The sequence below is a fragment of the Condylura cristata genome, unplaced genomic scaffold (genome assembly GCF_000260355.1).
Source record: "Condylura cristata isolate star-nosed mole 26May11 unplaced genomic scaffold, ConCri1.0 scaffold00020, whole genome shotgun sequence".
NCBI lineage: Eukaryota > Metazoa > Chordata > Mammalia > Eulipotyphla > Talpidae > Condylura > Condylura cristata.
In genome coordinates this window covers 27,518,530-27,535,911 of record NW_004567121.1, presented here as the reverse complement: position 1 = coordinate 27,535,911, position 17,382 = coordinate 27,518,530, and the positions used below count along the sequence as shown (strand labels likewise).

At 38.3% G+C, this 17,382-nt stretch overlaps 1 protein-coding gene across 1 annotated transcript in view; it reads left to right on the top strand.

Moving 5' to 3' along the window:
• The window catches only part of HADHB (hydroxyacyl-CoA dehydrogenase/3-ketoacyl-CoA thiolase/enoyl-CoA hydratase (trifunctional protein), beta subunit), a 29,421-nt gene extending 15,881 nt beyond the window's left edge, over positions 1-13,540 (top strand). Inside the window, exons 7-16 of the mRNA XM_004686383.2 lie at positions 2,725-2,812; positions 4,234-4,421; positions 4,800-4,980; positions 5,788-5,909; positions 7,926-8,005; positions 8,079-8,126; positions 9,079-9,166; positions 9,432-9,506; positions 9,889-10,053; positions 13,211-13,540. Coding sequence (XP_004686440.1) covers positions 2,725-2,812; positions 4,234-4,421; positions 4,800-4,980; positions 5,788-5,909; positions 7,926-8,005; positions 8,079-8,126; positions 9,079-9,166; positions 9,432-9,506; positions 9,889-10,053; positions 13,211-13,246 — 1,071 coding nt within the window. The 3' untranslated portion in view covers positions 13,247-13,540. The remainder of the gene's footprint in view (positions 1-2,724; positions 2,813-4,233; positions 4,422-4,799; positions 4,981-5,787; positions 5,910-7,925; positions 8,006-8,078; positions 8,127-9,078; positions 9,167-9,431; positions 9,507-9,888; positions 10,054-13,210) is intronic.
• The last annotated feature ends 3,842 nt before the right edge of the window (positions 13,541-17,382 follow it).

Below are 17,382 nucleotides of genomic sequence, written 5' to 3'. Positions count from 1 at the left end.
TAAAAGTATTCTGTAATCAGCCCAAACATGTCTTCTGGGCTTTATTCCAATTTAAAAGTGATTATTTGGATAAAGTTTGGATAGTTATCCAAATATGCATTTTAGTGTGCTAAGCATTTTCTTTATTTCCAGTCTGTGCTTCTCATATTATTGTGTCAGTATAGTTAAAAGGGTGGTAACTTCCGTCACTGTCAACTGAGGGGGAAGGGTTATTGAGCAAGACAAAGTATTTGTTCTGCCCTACCTTTTTATTGGTCAGTATATGTTAAAACTGTTGAATGCTTGGCTTTATTGAAGTCCACAAAAATCCATTAGATGTGATTAGGGGAACAGGAAAGAACTAAGAACAGGAAGAATTTCTTAATTTGTTTTCCCTAGACCATCACATTTCCAAATGTACCAAGTAGTACATTTTCAACTTAAAAAATGTTTTTATTGAAATACCACATTATAACATTATGTAAGTTGCTGATGTATATCTTTATAAATCAGCACCTGTATGCAACACATTAAGTTCACTACTAAATGTCCAAATCTATCCTTCACCATAAAATTGACTCCTTTTACCTTTTTTACCCATCTCCTTTGCCTTCCGGTTACAATCATGATTCCCAACTTTTACATTCCGAAAAAAACAACAAAAAGCTGAAGTGACTCTTACAAGTACTCAGAAAGTAAATATTAAATCTATCTAAAATTTCTATATACTTGTATATAGAAATACAAAGTTTTTTTTGGGAAATTTCACACCCAAATACAAATCTCAGCTATTGGTTAACATGATGTAGATTCATTTTCCCTCCCCTATATTAATCCAGTTGTTTGTGCTCCAGGTAATTTTTTATAGTGATTGTGGGTAAGAGTAAAGTTGAGAGGATAATAGAAGAATGTCTTTCTCTAAAAGTTAGCATAGCTTTTAGCTAGAAAATTTCTTTGGGACCCATTTACTGTATTAATAATGTTGTAGGAAGGCTTTAAGCTTCTGGTGCTAAGTGCCCATGAGCCTGACTTTACTGAAAGGCCTCCACTTATTTTTCTGCTTTCCAACTTAACTAAAAGGTATCTCTGCCTTTCCTTTCTCTTTAGTGTGCTAAGCTTGCCTTGAGAGCTATTCAAACTTTAAATAGAAGCATGTGGGCAAAGTTCACCAGCAACCATTTCTATTTAAAACTCTTTCAGTCCTGAGTCATGTGGGGCCAAGGGCATAACAGAAGCTGGAAAGGACCTTGTGAGGATCAGGCTGTTGCGACCTGAGTGCCCTTCACTCATTCCCCACTTGCCCCACACAGCTCACCTCCCTGCTCCCTGAACACTTGCTTTCTCTCCTTCTTGGATTGGTTCACACTGAGAGGCTGGTGTGGCCAGCAGGCAGTTTCCAGCAGTAATGCATGTATTTTGCTATAACATTTATAAAGGCCACTAAAAATGAATTCCCCTAATGGAAATCAGAATTTCATAGTAAATGGTGGTGGTTATGGGGGGAAAGAGTTGAAAACTTAATTCTCAACATAAACTTTAATATTATAAAAGTAAGGTAATGCACCAATGCATTCATTCTTCCTATAAGCAAAAATGGTATCAGATAATTGGTTTTGATTCGTATAATACTCCAGTCAACAGTATAATAAAATAATAGCTACCTGCATTTCATGTTTGATTGACTTTTACTGTGCCATCATAATAGAGGCCATTTTTGCAAGATTAATGGAGAGGTTGGTATTTCTTAGTGACCTCAAATTACTCTCTTTTGAAGCATCTGTACTGAACAGATTTCTCTTTTCCAGTTCTTAACTGGTCTAACCCAGACTTGTCAGAGGCTCACTTATGGCATAGGCAGTTCGCCAAAATGTCTTTCACTAACTTGAACTCCTATGTGTTTTTCACTTTGACTTCATCTTAGAGCTACAGTGTTCCTGTCTGAAGAGCCAGGTAGTCAGTGAGCGACTGACTGGCAATAAGAGTAGAGACCAGCAGGCAGGAAACTGGGTGAAACTGTTTACGGTGGTCAGCTGGAAATTATTTTCATGTTTGATGACTTTTGTTTTGCTGCTAAGCCTTTTGACTGCAGGAACACCGATCATGAGGATCCTATCCCTTGATTTATGTTGTTTCTTTATTCTATCAATTGTGTGAACGAGTTGAAATCAGATTATATAATGGTATTCTTGAAGGCTCAATACAAAACACATTGCTAAAATATTTGATGATGTAGCCTTGTTACCACACCAGAAACTGACTACTAAGAATTTTGCATAGTATTGGTCAATTAAAGAGTGGGTGAAAAATTCTTAAGCCATTTCTCAGTGGGCTTAAATTTTTTAATATGAAAATCTCTAAAAAAAGATTTACTTATTTATGCATACAAGAACTGGGTGAAGGCCAGAGGTACAGGGGTAGGGGTGAAAGGATTCACCAGAGTCGGGAGCAGAACAAGCAGATTGACTGAAATCCACTGCTGAGGGGAACAGCGGGCAAGACAGGAGAGGTCTGCTGTGCCATATGTGGGTCAGCTCCCTGGCTGGGGATGGAACATGTGCTTCAGAGGCTGAGTGAGGACAGCCTCATTGTCATGAGACTTGCTCCACCAGGAAGGCCCTCTGTGCAGTGTTAAACTCGAGCCCTCTCCTGATTCACCTAACTGAGCGGTAGTCTCAAAACATCATTTATATGTGGCACATACTTTCATCCTTCGTACATGGTCACTATTCGCTGTATTTCCTGAAGGCTGCCCTTGGAGCTGGCTTTTCTGACAAGACTCCGGCTCACACTGTCACCATGGCTTGCATCTCTGCCAACCAAGCCATGACCACAGGTATGTTTACATGAAAGCGGAAGGTACAAATTAACTCTCTTTGTCCTTAGGTGATTATTAAAAAGTGCTCTTAACCAAAGTAAAAGGTTAGCCCAAATCTCTGAATTTGTTTTGTTTTTTTTTTAAAGATTTATTTATTTGTACATACAGAACTGGGGTAAAGGCCAGAGGCTCAGGGGCGGCGAGAGGGTTCACCAGAGACAGAGTGGGGAGCAGAACAGGCAGATCGAGGAAGTCCACTGCTGAGGGGAGCAGCGGGCGGGTCAGGAGAGGTCTGCCACGCCATGTGGTCACCTCCGGGGCAGGCGGGGATTGAACTCATGCGGAAGCGGCTTTAGCTTCTCAGTGCTGTGCTTTAACCCGCTGCGCCACCAGGGAGGGCCTGAATTTGTTTTTTTAAAAATACAAGCAATAAGAATTTTGACGATTGACAGCTCTTCATCTATTTTTTGGACAAATTCCTGAGTTTCACAATTATTCATGTAGTTTTTCTGTTTGTACTGTGTCAGGCTACAACAGATATTGTCAGTTAGAGGAGTATATCTCTGGGAGAAGGGGTGGTATTTCTGACTTTGAGATATGAGTAGTTTATGACCTTGGTTTTAAACCTGTGTGATTCTAATATAACACTCCCTGTCCATAAAAATGGTGGCCTTCCTCCTTCTGCTGCCTCCCTGGTGATAAGTCACAGCTCTAGGTGGCACAACTCTTTCTCCACTTTCTCCCTGTATCCTTGGCATTTTCTGTAATAAGTTACAACTTTTCCTAACAAACTTTCGCAAAATTGTGGAATGTTTTGTGGCATTAACCTTTATTGTGTAAAGATAAAAAGTCTGAAAGATAATTGAAATCATATGCTTTCTTAGTAACATCAAGGGCAGGTTGGTCAGCCTACCTCAAGGGTAGTGGGGGACATAGCCAGATGCATTGATGGGGTGCATCCTCTATTCTGCGACCTGTGCAGCCTGTGACCCCTCCCAGTCAGGAACAAAATACTCACCAATGGCCATAAAGAGGGAGGAAGGCTGCCTTGCCTCTCTAAAGCCAGAGTTTCTTGAGCTTGTAGTAGAAGTTGAAATACTTTTTATAGGAAAGCTTTCTGAAAACTAAAATTGGGAGCATATAAAATAGGTAGAATATTCTAGTTTAAAACATGATTTGTTTAAAAATTAGTCCAGTGGATAGTTGCAGAGTTGATGTCCACATGGCTTGAATGAAATTAGATTTTTCTCTAGTGCATGGAATGTATTTTTTAGTCATTTATAAAAATTATCTTAAGTCTTCTGAAAAGATGAAAATCTTGATTACAGATGTTGTACAGTGCTGATATCATACAACTTTTTAGTTAAGAAGCCTAAATTACCAATGGTTTCTTATTTTCTGCAAAAGATGCCCATGTGCATATAATCTGTTCCCTGTAGGTATTGGCTTGATTGCTTCTGGCCAGTGTGATGTGATCGTGGCAGGTGGTGTAGAGTTAATGTCTGATGTCCCCATTCGGCATTCACGGAAAATGAGGAAAATGATGCTTGATCTCAATAAGGCCAAGACTCTTGGTCAGCGACTATCTTTACTCTCTAAATTCAGATTGAATTTCCTATCTCCTGAGGTAAGATTTGTGAACTTTTATAAAGACTGTTCCTAAAGTATCACATCTTAGAGATTTAGAATTTGTTAAGACTTGTGGATCCAGTTGTGCTCTGGTAGTTGTAGATTCAGTTAGTTATAGGGGTGGGACAATAATTTGGTCAAATAAAAAATAAAAAGTGATTAGAGAATTTAAATTTGTAAATTTCTTTAGGGATGTTGTGTTCACAAGGAACTTCCCTTGTGTTGCTCTTGATTGCTATATTTTTAACTTTCCTAAATAACCCTAGGTGTATAGTAATACTCGTTAGCAGAGAAGTAAAAGGTCAGTCCAAATCGCTGCATTTATTTTTTAGAAATTAAGTAACTGAGGGCTCCTGGCCTGCTGTCTCCTCTCCAGCTCCCTGCAGTAGCTGAGTTCTCCACCAACGAGACTATGGGCCACTCTGCAGACCGACTGGCTGCTGCCTTTTCTGTTTCCCGAATGGAGCAGGATGAGTATGCACTGCGCTCACATAACCTGGCCAAGAAGGCACAGGACGAAGGACTCCTTTCTGATGTTGTGCCCTTCAAAGTCCCAGGTAAGATGTCCTGTTCAACTTTGGAGAAGGGAAAGCTTCATGTTATTTGTTAGACACTTTTGAATTGCTCCTAAAAATAAAAAAAAAAACCATGTAACTTTGGCATGTTTATTCTCAAACATGGGTTCAAGTTTCAGTTTATGTTGTAGCAATAGGTAAATATATATATTTTTAAATGTATTTATGTATTCATACAGAACTGGGGTACAGGCCAGAGATGCGGAGGGTGAAAGGATTCACCAGAAACAGAGTGGGGAGCAAGAACAGGCAGATGGAGGAAGTACACTGCTGAGGGGAGCAGTGGGCGGGTCAGGAGAGGTCTGCTGCGCCATGTGGTCACCTCCAGGGCAGGCGGGGATCGAACTCATGCGAAAGTGGCTTAAACTTCTTAGTGCACTGCTTTAACCTGCCCCCAGGGAGGGCCAGGTAAATATTTTTAAAGGAGAAGTTTTCACTAGAAGAGTCTCCTCTTAGACCTTCCTCATACATTTTATGTATATGCCTATTTTCAGAATTCCTCATTCATATGATTTTTGTACTGAATAGCCAAATGTGAGTACATATTTTAAGAAAATAGGGCATTCTGTTAAAATTACATCATCTAGATTATTTGCCAAATGTCTCAATTGTTTAATTTAAATTTTTATAATACCTTGATAACTATAAAAGACTGGTGTTTTTTTTTGTTGTTGGGTGACTAGGTATGATTTACATTTCAGTTGTTCTTGTAATTTGTCAGACCTATTTCTCTGAAAAAGATATGTAAGTTTTTAGTTGCTTAGAAGTTAAAATTTCATTTTTTTATAGGAAAAGATATAGTTACCAAAGATAATGGTATTCGTCCCTCCTCCCTGGAACAGATGGCCAAACTAAAACCTGCATTCATCAAGCCCTATGGCACAGTGACAGCTGCAAATTCTTCTTTCCTGGTAACTGTGTTTGTACTCTGGTGACTTTAATATCATGAACTTTCCATAGAAAAGCCTCAAGTAGTTCTATTTGTAATGTTCATTGTATTATGAATAAGGCGTAAAATTTCATCATAAATATAATTTTAAAGCTTTTGAAGTGACCCAATCTAGCGACCATCCTGACACAGAAAGCCATTCTCTTCTGGTACTTAACCAGTCAGAAAGTCTGACTGCCACTGCTCAGCCTGGAGATCAATAGAACAGATGATATAATGTAGTGAAAAGTGCTGTGATGGCTGTCAGTATTGGCTGTTGCAGAAAATACACAGACAGGGCCTCTGAGAGGCTTCTCAGAGGAAATAATACTTGAACAGGCAGTTTTGAAGGCAAAGTACGAGTCAAGTTATTTTTCAGTAGTCATGGAATTAATCTGCCCCCATTTTTTTTTTTTTAAAGATTTTATTTGTACATACAGAACTGGGGTACAGGCCAGAGGCTCAGGGGCGGTGAGAGGCCTCACCAGAGGCAGAATGGGGAACAGAACAGGCAGATCGATGAAGTACACCGCTGAGGGGAGCAGCGGGCGGGACAGGAGAGGTCTGCCACGCCATGTGGTCACCTCCTGGGCAGGCGGGAATCGAACTCATGCGGAAGCGGCCCCAGATTCTCAGTGCAGTGCTTTAACCCGCTGTGCCACCAGGGAGGGCCATCTGCCCCCATTTTTGTTGTTGTTTATCAGCATGCACCATCATAGCCTTCCTTGTTTGTTTTACTTGGCTCTCCCTCAACTAAATATTCCATTCTGCTTCTGCTATGTGATGTGGTTGTTATGTGTTACCAATGTGGGTGTAGCTTTTTGGCTATAGTCACCTGGTCAGTGTTTCTTTAACAATATAATTCCCCAACCTGGACATGAAGTCTAGAAATAGGCAAGTGTTTGACATATTTGACCATGGTGAGTCACTATTTTAGTATCTGCTCTTGGACTAGGGGAAGGACTTGGAGTAAATCTGATGGGCTGTACCACCCCATTAAGTCCAGGTGCTGACGGACTAGCTAGAAGATCATTTCTAAAACCAGATTAGATTATAAAACCATGGGGCACTAGCTACATTCTTGCCAGATCTGAATCCCCTTTGATACTCTTTGAAGGAACATATTAGATATGTGAGTTTTTGGAAATGTGTTGATTTTTGGAAATTGTTGATAATGTCACATTCAATGGGATTTTGCACACTAACACATTGAACATGTTACTAATGTCATCTCCAATAACCATTTATAATGTTTCCAGACTTTATGGCCACCCTATGGTTACATAGTCTGTTCAGCTACTGACTCCTATATATGATAAGAGGTAGTAGAAGTTATTTTGATTCTGCAGCCTCTAGAGTTGCTTTCTTTACTTTGGAATATTAAGTTTCTTTTGAAGTAATGGTAAAGGGTTTATTTTTCAGTGGTACCATTTTGTTCCCCAACTTCTCAATTGTCATTAGAAAAAAACATACAGGAATGTGTCCAGAGAGAAAAGCCTGTGGTATTGATGTCAACTGCCAGTCTTTTTCTTCTTCCACTGGCTTACTTATTATAAAGTCTCTATAAGTACAAAAAAAGTTTCTAGAAGCCACTGGGTTTAAGCAACTAAGAAACAATCCAGAATATGTAAAAAATAAGTAAGTAAATCATTGTTATAAATCATAAAGTTCCTCATTCTGCATTAAAAGCAAAAAAACTTTTGGTTTAAGTCTATTTTGAATACCTATTTCTAAAACTACCAGTTTTTTTTTTTAAATCCATTTTGATAATTATGGTCCATTTTGAATAGGCCCTTCTCAACCTTGTCTTCAAAAAATAGGGTCACTGCATGTTTGACTTGAGATTTAATGGTATATAGAATCATTGTTCTATAGAACCACTGTGTTAATGCAATTAATTGGTAGAGTCAGGAACAGGACACGGAGGATGTAGAAAGATGGATGTAGAATTATCTGTAGACAGGCTGAGGAGTTTAACACTGCTTGGTTAACATTTCAGACCGATGGTGCATCTGCAATGCTGATTATGGCAGAAGAAAAAGCTCTGGCTCTGGGTTACAAACCAAAGGCATATCTGAGGTAAAGTGAATATTCAAATAAGTAGCCTCTGCATTCTTTATTACTGGCTCTAATCTCTCTACTTTTTACCTAGGGATTTTGTGTATGTGTCCCAGGATCCAAAAGATCAACTTTTACTCGGGTAGGTGGCAATGTATATGCTTGGACTAGGAGAGCAAAAGTATTTGAATATCCATGTTTGCTACATCGATTTTAAAGTCTGTTAAGCCCTGAAATCATAATCAGTTGTATGTTGGGATTTTAAAAATGATAATAGTCTTTTATGTTGGTTTATTATTTTATAACTTTAGATTCTTTTCCATTTTTCTGTACATTTCTACATATATCTATGTATACACACAGAGAACTTTGTACTCTTTATTAAGATACCATGTTTTTCATATTGCTGTGGTCTGTTAACAATAACCTTTTTAAAAAGCCTCCTAATATTTAGAGTCTTAGGGACTCTCCCCACCCTACCTCACAAAACTCTACCCTTGGTGGCCTCCATTCTGTCCTTCAGACTAGCCATGTCCTTCCTTATGTTTTGCACTGTAACTGTATATTTCTAGTTCTTTACATTATTAGTCTTTCTCTTTTATTGTTTACTTGTTTATTGTTTATCTGCTTATGGCTAGAGAATAAAAACTGCATAAGGCAGAAGTCCTGGCTGTTTCAGTTCACTATTGTATCTCCAATATTTTACAGTAGAATGAGTGAATGAATGGAGGACTTTGTAATTCCTGTGGGAAACTCAGGTTGGGGAATGGGATGGTGCTTTTAGGTTAAAAATTAAAGTTGTGGGCCCTCCCTGGTGGCACAGCGGGTTAAAGCACAGCTTTAAGAAGCTAAAGCCACATCTGCATGAGTTTAATCCCCGCCTGCCCTGGAGGTGGCCCACATAAGACCTCCCCTGACCTGCCCGCTGCTCCCCTCAGCAGTGTACTTCCTCCATCTGCCTGTTCTGCTCCCCACTCTGTCTCTGGTGAATCCTCTCACTGCCCCTGCACCTCTGGCCTGTTCTGTATGTACAAATAAATAAATCTTTAAAAAAAAAATTAAAGTTGTAACAATACTTATTTTTTTCTTCTCAGACCAACATATGCTACTCCTAAAGTTCTCGAAAAGGCAGGATTAACCATGAATGATATTGATGCTTTCGAATTTCATGAAGCTTTCTCAGTAAGTTTATCTTAAAGGTACACATGAAAGGACTGTAATAAAAAAAAAGTGTGGAGCTTCACATTTGAAGTACTAACCTACAGTGATAGTGGGGAGGGGTGGAAAGGGAGGGAGTCAAGGGTCACGCTTAACATTGAAAAGCATACCTTTTGAGGCTATCTCTTAATTTCCTGTTTCTTTAGGAAATTTCCCCAGATTTAAAGTTAGACAAACTCATGCTCGAAGAAAGCCCTAAATGTCCTTACTGGATTATTTTCCCTTTTAGGGTCAGATTTTGGCTAATTTTAAAGCCATGGATTCTGATTGGTTTGCACAAAACTACATGGGCAGAAAAACCAAGGTGAGTTTCCACTTAAAGATATGCTTGAATTTCTAAGTGCTTTAATATTTCAAGGTTAATTACCTATAATAAAAATAATGGGGAAAGCAACTTCTTACAAAGACTTTTGTGTTTATTAAATATATTTCCGAGTCAAAACATTATCTCAACTCTGGAAATTTAGATTGTTGGTTAGTCTTTTCATTCTTCTATTAGATGAAAAATAATTGCTTTCAGTACTGACTTAGAATTTTTTGTATGTTTTTATATATTTATAGTAAAATAATTTGTGATTCATCTTAAGTTATTTTCCTCCTTTGCTACAACTTGCTACTACTCAGAACCTGGTCTGATTCTTACCTTAAGTCATCTTTACCCTTATGTCCATTTTTATGGGTGTCAGGTGGGCCTGCCTCCATTGGACAAGTTTAACAACTGGGGTGGATCGCTGTCCCTGGGACACCCGTTTGGAGCCACCGGTTGTCGGTTGGTTATGGCAGCTGCTAACAGACTACGGAAGGATGGAGGCCAGTATGGCTTAGTGGCCGCCTGTGCAGCTGGAGGACAGGTGGGTCATAGCGGCTTCTGGAAAGTCATTTTCTCAAAAACAAAAATAAGTTCATTCAAGAATGGTTGGTTTACTTTAGTTTGAAAAATTCTTAAAGTAATATTTCTGATGATAGAAAACTAGAAAAACTATTTTTAGGGGAAGAGAGATACTATTTTAATTATAATAATACTAGAAGGAAGATGCTATTTAAATCCAGCTTTTTATTAAAAAATTAGAGGCCCTTCCTGGTGGTGCAGCAGGTTAAAGCACTGCACTAAGAAGCTGAAACCACTTCCGCATGAGTTCGATTCCCGCCTGCCCCGGAGGTGACCACATGGTGTGGCAGACCTCTCCTGGCCCGCCCGCTGCTCCCCTCAGCAGTGTATTTCATCGATCTGCTTGTTCTGCTCCCCACTCTGTCTCTGGTGAAGTCTTTTGCCACCCCTGAGTCTCTGGCCTGTACCCCAGTTCTGTATGCACAAATAAATAAATCTTAAAAAAAAAAAAATTAGAATCATATATTTAGAATTCCCAAACCAGACATCACTATTATTAGCATTTAGATATATTTTCTTCCTCATTTTTCTTTTTAAAAGATTTATTTTATTTATGCATCCAAGAACTGGGGTACATGCAGATGTGTTGAGGATGAGAGGATTCACTAGAGACAGACTGGGGAGCAGAACAGGCAGATTCACCGAAATACACTGCTGAGGGGTACAGCAGGTGAGACAGGAGAGGTCTCCTGTGCCATGTGGGTCACTCCCTGGCCCTGGATGGAACTGGAGCTGCAGTGGCTGCTGATAGTTTTATTGTGCTAAGACTTAACCCCTTGTACCACCAGGGAGGCCGGATATATTTTCTTCTTAAATAATAAAATCCAGGTCACTTACCTCATCACCATGATATCTTATCTTTAAATCTTTTCAAGAAAAAGTCTTTCTGGAGCCTTGAATTATATATTTATTGAACTAATTTCCCTCTGGATAACTTATTGATGTTTAGCTGAGGGGAATTGTATTATTCTACAGTTTTTTTTTCTATCTGCCTTGATAATTTTATACACAACTTCCTACCTGCTATCATATTTCACTCTGGGAATAAAATCCAAAAGAAGAGTGGCTGTGATGTTTGCATTTTTTTAAACCATGATGGAGACAAATTTGTTTTCCCTCCAGAGTACAGAAGTTTTTTGTTGACCAAAATGGAGAAGTAAGAGATATAAAAGCATAAATATCATGAGAGTCTTTTTATGCTTTCCACTCAGGGACTTTAAAGAAACATGAAGTCAGTTATTTATAGATTGGAACTTAATGAACAAAAGCATTTTTTTGTCAGGGTGACTTCATCTACAGGACACTGTAGTTAAAACTGGAGCTCTCTGTCTCTTTTCTATACTATATTTAAGGGTGGGAGGTAACTCATCCTCAGCACTGCACATAATGTAATGCTCATACATTAGTGTCCTTTGCTTTTGAGTATTTCCTAATTTTTAATCTATCATATAATAGTACTAGATGTTCATCTGTGGATTTGCAGAAAATACCCATTACCTTTCTTCTAGAAGTTTATGAGAAGAGGTGATACATCTTAGAAATAATAAATTTGGTGTTGTTTTGTTAGAACCAAGACAGTTATGCAAACATGATTAAGAGATCAGAGGAGGACTCCATCACTGTGGATCTAGAGCTAGATTTCTCAACTTTGACACTGTTAATATTTTAGAACAATTAATTTTTCATTGTGGGGCACTGGGCTTTGTGTTCTAGAATATTTAGCATTGTCTCTACCCACTAGATACTAATAACAATATACCTCCCAACCATATGTATTTGGAACAACTATAAACATTTCCAGACATTGCCAAATATCTCGGGCGGGGGGGAGGGGGGTGAAGCAAAAACATTCCCAATTGAGAACCACTGATCTAGAGCAATATAAAAGATGTTGGAACATGAAAATAATATATTTTAAATAAAACTGTGGAAGGAATATTCTGCCTAACTCTGGGCACTTCTAGGACAATACCAAGTGAGTTAAAGCATCTGATCCCTGCTCCTTTTTGTTTCCTTTTGTTAAATATCTTTCTCAAGATATGTATTATAACTTTTTTGAACTCTGCTATATACTAGATTGAGGGTAGACATCATTTAGCAACTTTTTGTACACACACAGTGTTCAGCTTGGTGCCTTGTAAATAAGTTGCTTAATATATGTGAGGTTTGAATTGAACTTAGAAGTGAGGGGATTAGTGAGGCTCTTAAACTGCTTGATGGTGTCCAAAGGGTAGAATGATTGCAGTGACCAGATATGATTTAGACTAATGAATTCATAAATTTCTATATGAGATTTAAACTGGGGAAATAAGTACATAGCACTGTGCACAGTGCTAGAGAAGGGATTTTCTCCCCTCTTACCTTTGTTCGCCCTCAGATCTTCTTAACTTGAATAGAATAGCAAGGAAGATCCCAGGCTTGGAATCATCTAGACATGTTTTAAATTCTGAGCTTGTACTTTTTAGCTTTAAAGACTTGGGTGAATTACTCAACCTTTTTTTTGTTGTTAAGATTTATTTATTTGTGCATACAGAGCTGGGGTACAGGCCAGAGGCTCAGGGGCGGCGAGAGGCTTCACCAGAGATAGAGAGGGGAACAGAACAGGCAGATTGACGAAGTACACTGCTGAGGGGAGCAGCGGGCAGTCAGGAGAGGTCTGCCACGCCATGTGGTCACCTCCGGGGCAGGCGGGAATCGAACTCATGCGGAAGCGGCTTTAGATGCTCAGTGCTGTGCTTTAACCCACTGCGCCACCAGGGAGGGCCCAAATTACTCAACCTTTTTACAAAGCTCATTTTTTCTCATCTAGAAATTTAATTTTGTTGGCCTTCACTGTATATATATTTTGTATAGAGAGATGTGTGTGTGTGCATGTGTGTATTGTATATTACTAAATGCTTACAAAAATACTACAAAGTAGGCACCACAAATCCCATTTTATAAAGGAAATTGAAGTTCAGAATAGCTACTATAACTTCTCCAAGCTCACACAATTAAATGTCAGAACCAGGATCAAACTCCAAAACCTGTACTATTTCCTTTGTTCTCTTGACTCTGTATTGACTAGTTTCAATTGCCTTTCATTTCATTGCTCTAAGTGAACTTTTTTTTTATTACAGGGACATGCTATGATAGTGGAAGCTTATCCAAAATAATAGCAAGAAGGAGGTGACCTGGAGTTTGCGTGCAACACTCACAGTAGGCAATGCCATTTCAATGCATTACTGAATGACATCTCTAGTTCCCAGCTCCTTTTAGGAAAACAAACTTTGTGGCCTTCTGTAAAATACTTTGCAATTAAACCTTTGCCAGTATTCTGAGCTTTCCAGTAATCACGGCTTACTACTCTTTCAGGGATTTCTTAGTCACCAGAATCTCATCAGTAATACATTTAAGCAATTTTCTCTCTCTCTCTCTCTTTTTTTTTTTTTTTTAGTTTCTTCCTTAAAGACTAAATGAATGGTTACAATCTGGGATAAAAAGTTAGCTAAGATTTGGAATCATTTTTGTAATGTTTACACATTATGCCCTATTCTTATTTGTGACCTAAAGATAAAGTGTCTTCTGTAAAATGCAAACCAGTGTGCCTAATTAACTTGATTATGGAAAGATAATTCAAAGCCTAGACATCACTGAGAACTTACAGTAAATATTTAGATACATAAACACCATAATGGTTAACCTGAATAAAGTGGAGAAGTATTAGAGAACTGTTGACTTTATTTTTTTATTAGAGAGAAATGGTGGTTCTTTTAGCTGGGGGATAGATTTTGCCTTCGATAACTCATTTGTAATTTCTAACTTTTAGCCAACCATAACACTGCTAGGAACATTTAATAGTAACGAAAAATATGAAAGTACTCATTAATCAAGAAAAAACAAATTAAAATCACAGTGAGATTTTATATGTCAGACTGGCAAAATGAACAAGGCTGAGAATACTAAGTGTTGAGAATACTAAGTGTTGATGAGGTAAGGAACTTTTGTACTGTGCTGGTGAAAATGACTCTAGGCACATCTTTGGCATACATCTGGCATCGTGTTGTACATTTGAACATGAGACATGGTCCATGATCCAGCCTACTCTTTGCTATATTTCCTGAAATATGCACCTGGTCACTAGAAGGTACGTGTAGGTATGTTGATAGTAGCATTGCTCTCAAACTGCAAAACCGTAAATAATGATCTACAGGAAAAGTTCAGAATCAAGCAAAACTAAGTATGTTTCTAGGATGTCTACACAGCAAGTAAAAATAATTTCTAAAATTTACAATCAAGGGAGAACTTTTTTTTTTTTTAAGATTTATTTATTTGTGCATACAGAACTGGGGTACAGGCCAGAGGCTAAGGGCGTTGAGAAGCTCACCAAAGACAGAGAGGGGAGCAGAACAGGCAGATTGATGAAGTACACTGCTGAGGGGAGCAGCGGGCGGGTCAGGAGAGGTCTGCCTCGCCATGTGGTCTCCTCCGGGGCAGGCGGGAATCGAACTCATGCGGAAGCAGCTTTAGATTCTCAGTGCTGTGCTTTAACCCACTGCGCCACCAGGGAGGGCCGGGAGAACTCTTAACAGCAGAATTCCAGACACTCACGTAGATAGTCCATGTTCCAGGAGGTAGAGCATGCCCTTCCTGACTTGAGTGGGGGCTGAACTTAGGAAATAGAGTAAGGAAAGGGAAAATAAGGCAACCATATAATGGAGAGAAAAAGCGAACACTAGCTTGAGCAAATGACCAAAGTTACCAGCATTAGTGCAGTGGTGTGGATACCCTGCCTCCTGGTGTGCTGTAGTGAAAGGGACGCTTCACCTCAGTGGTATTCTAGAATCCAAACACTAGTAACCCAAGCCAGTTGTGAAAAACCATCAGACAAGTCCATGTTGAGAGATACTGTACTAATATTTGACTAATGCTCAAATTTCTAAGGTTAGGAAAGTTAGAGGATACTGGGAAATGGTTCTAAACCACAGGAGGCTAAGGAGAAATGACAACCAAATGTGGCGTCCTAGAATGGATTCTGAAACAGAAAAAGGACATTGTTGAAAAAACTGGCAATATCTGAATAAAACATGGAATCCAGTTAGTAGCTTAAAAAAGCCCAGAAATAAACTCTCACATAGGTGGTCATAGGATTTTCTGCAGTGACCAATGCCAGTTAATGGGGAAAGAACAAATGATGTTGAGAGAGTTGCAAACTCATGTGCAGAAGTTGGACCCTTGCCTTACATCAAATTAAAAAACACCCAAAATTGGAAAGAAACCTAGACATAGAGCTGAAATCACAAACACTCTTACAAGAGAATAGGACAAGCTACGTGGCATTGGATTTGGCTACAGCTCCAAAAACTGGGGGCAAAAAATCCCAATTTTAAAATGAGCAAAAAATTCATTAAAAAATATTTTTTATACATTTTATAAAAAATACATATATATATTTTAAAGAAAAACCAAAATCCCTACCAACATCGATTATTCCCTAAATACCTAAGCCCTCACCTCCACCCTTGTCAGCTCCAGTAATCTCATTTCAGTTTTCAGTGTCCACTAGTTTAATTTTTTTTCTCCATTTATTTGTTTATTTCCCTTAAATCACACATACAGATGAAATTATCCAATATTTGTTTTTATCCTTCTAATTGTGTATAATCCCCTTGAATTCCTTGTATTTCCCTACAAATGTCAGTTATAACTGAATGGTATTCCATTATGTTTATATACACAATGTCTTCTTTATTTAGTCATTTTATCAATGGGCACTTAGGTTGCTCCCATATCTTAGCTATTATGAGTGATGGTGCGATAAACATCATGCGTGTGAGTTTTTGTGCTGGTGATTTCATATTTCTTGGATAGATGTCCAGAAATGGAATTGCTACTGTATCGTATGATAGTTTTAGTTTTAGATTTTTCAGGAAGGTCCCTATTCCTTTCCAAAGTGGCTGGCACCAATATGCATTCCCACCAACAGTATATGAGTATTCAGCTTTTTCATATTCTGGCTAACACTGTCTTTTTGGTGTAAGTTATTCTCATAGGTGTGAAATGATGCATCCTTGTGGTTTTGATTTGCATTTCCATAGGAAGCGATGATGAACATTTTTTCATGTCTTTACACCTTCCGAATGTCCTCTGGAAAAGTATCTGTTTGTATCTTCTTCCTAATTTTAATTGGGTTGTTTGTTTTTTTTGTTAAATTGGATGAGTTCTTTATATACCTTGGATATTAACCCTTTATTGGGTATGTGGTATGTAATCTCTCTTCCCATTCAGTGGGTTACCTATTTAGTCTGTTAATTCTTTTGTTGTGCGAAGGTATTTTAATTTGATGTTTTTCCAATTATTGATTTTTGTTTTCATTTCCCTTTACATCTCTAGGGTGCAGTCCTAAAGTCATCTCTGTCATTGAATCCATGGAATGTATCACCTGTGTTTTCTTTTATATATTTTATGGATTCGGGTCATTAATCCATTTTGAATTTATTTTTGTGTATGGAGTTAGAGTATGACTGAATTGCATTCTTTTTTATCCGTCACTCAAGTTTCCCAACATCATTTGTTATAGAAATGGGCAAAGAATAAACAGTTCTTTAAAGAAGGTATACAAAGACAAACAAGCATGAAAAACTGTTCAACATTATTGTTAGGAAAAAGCAAATCAAAACTGCAGTGAGATCCCATTTCACACCCATTGAGATGGGTACTATCATTACCCATGATTACTGAAAATTGTCTTTAGCTAATGAAGTAGTCTGGTAATTTTCTGGTTTTGTACTTTCGGTTTAATAGAAATATTTTAAAATGGTGCATAACCACTGGATTTCTCTAGAAATTAATTCCTTTCCCAAATGCAGGAGTTCAACCCTTGCTGTTGGCAAAAGATAAAGCAAATGGGTCAGTAAAACTGTCGTGACATCGGAGCATTTTCTTGTAGGAGTTCAGTTTTATGAGACAGTCAGCAGGAATTGGATTCAAGGAGGTTTACAGTATCTCCTGCCGGATCAACCATTTCTGGGAGAAAAATTATTTGACGCAGCAGGCACGATTTCTGCCTTTTGATATATTTGGATGAGCAGGTAAGCCAGCCAAAGAGAGATTGGACGATGAAACAAAAAACAAGGGATTCTTGGTTAAAATGAAAATGTCATTCATCTTAAATAATAATCTTGGACCGTTAGCCACATACTTCCCTGAAAAGTATGCTCTTCCAAAGAAGATACAATGGAACAAAGAAAATTTGTTCAGCAAGTGGTGCTGGGAAAACTGGGTAGCTACATGCAAAAAAATGAAACTAGAT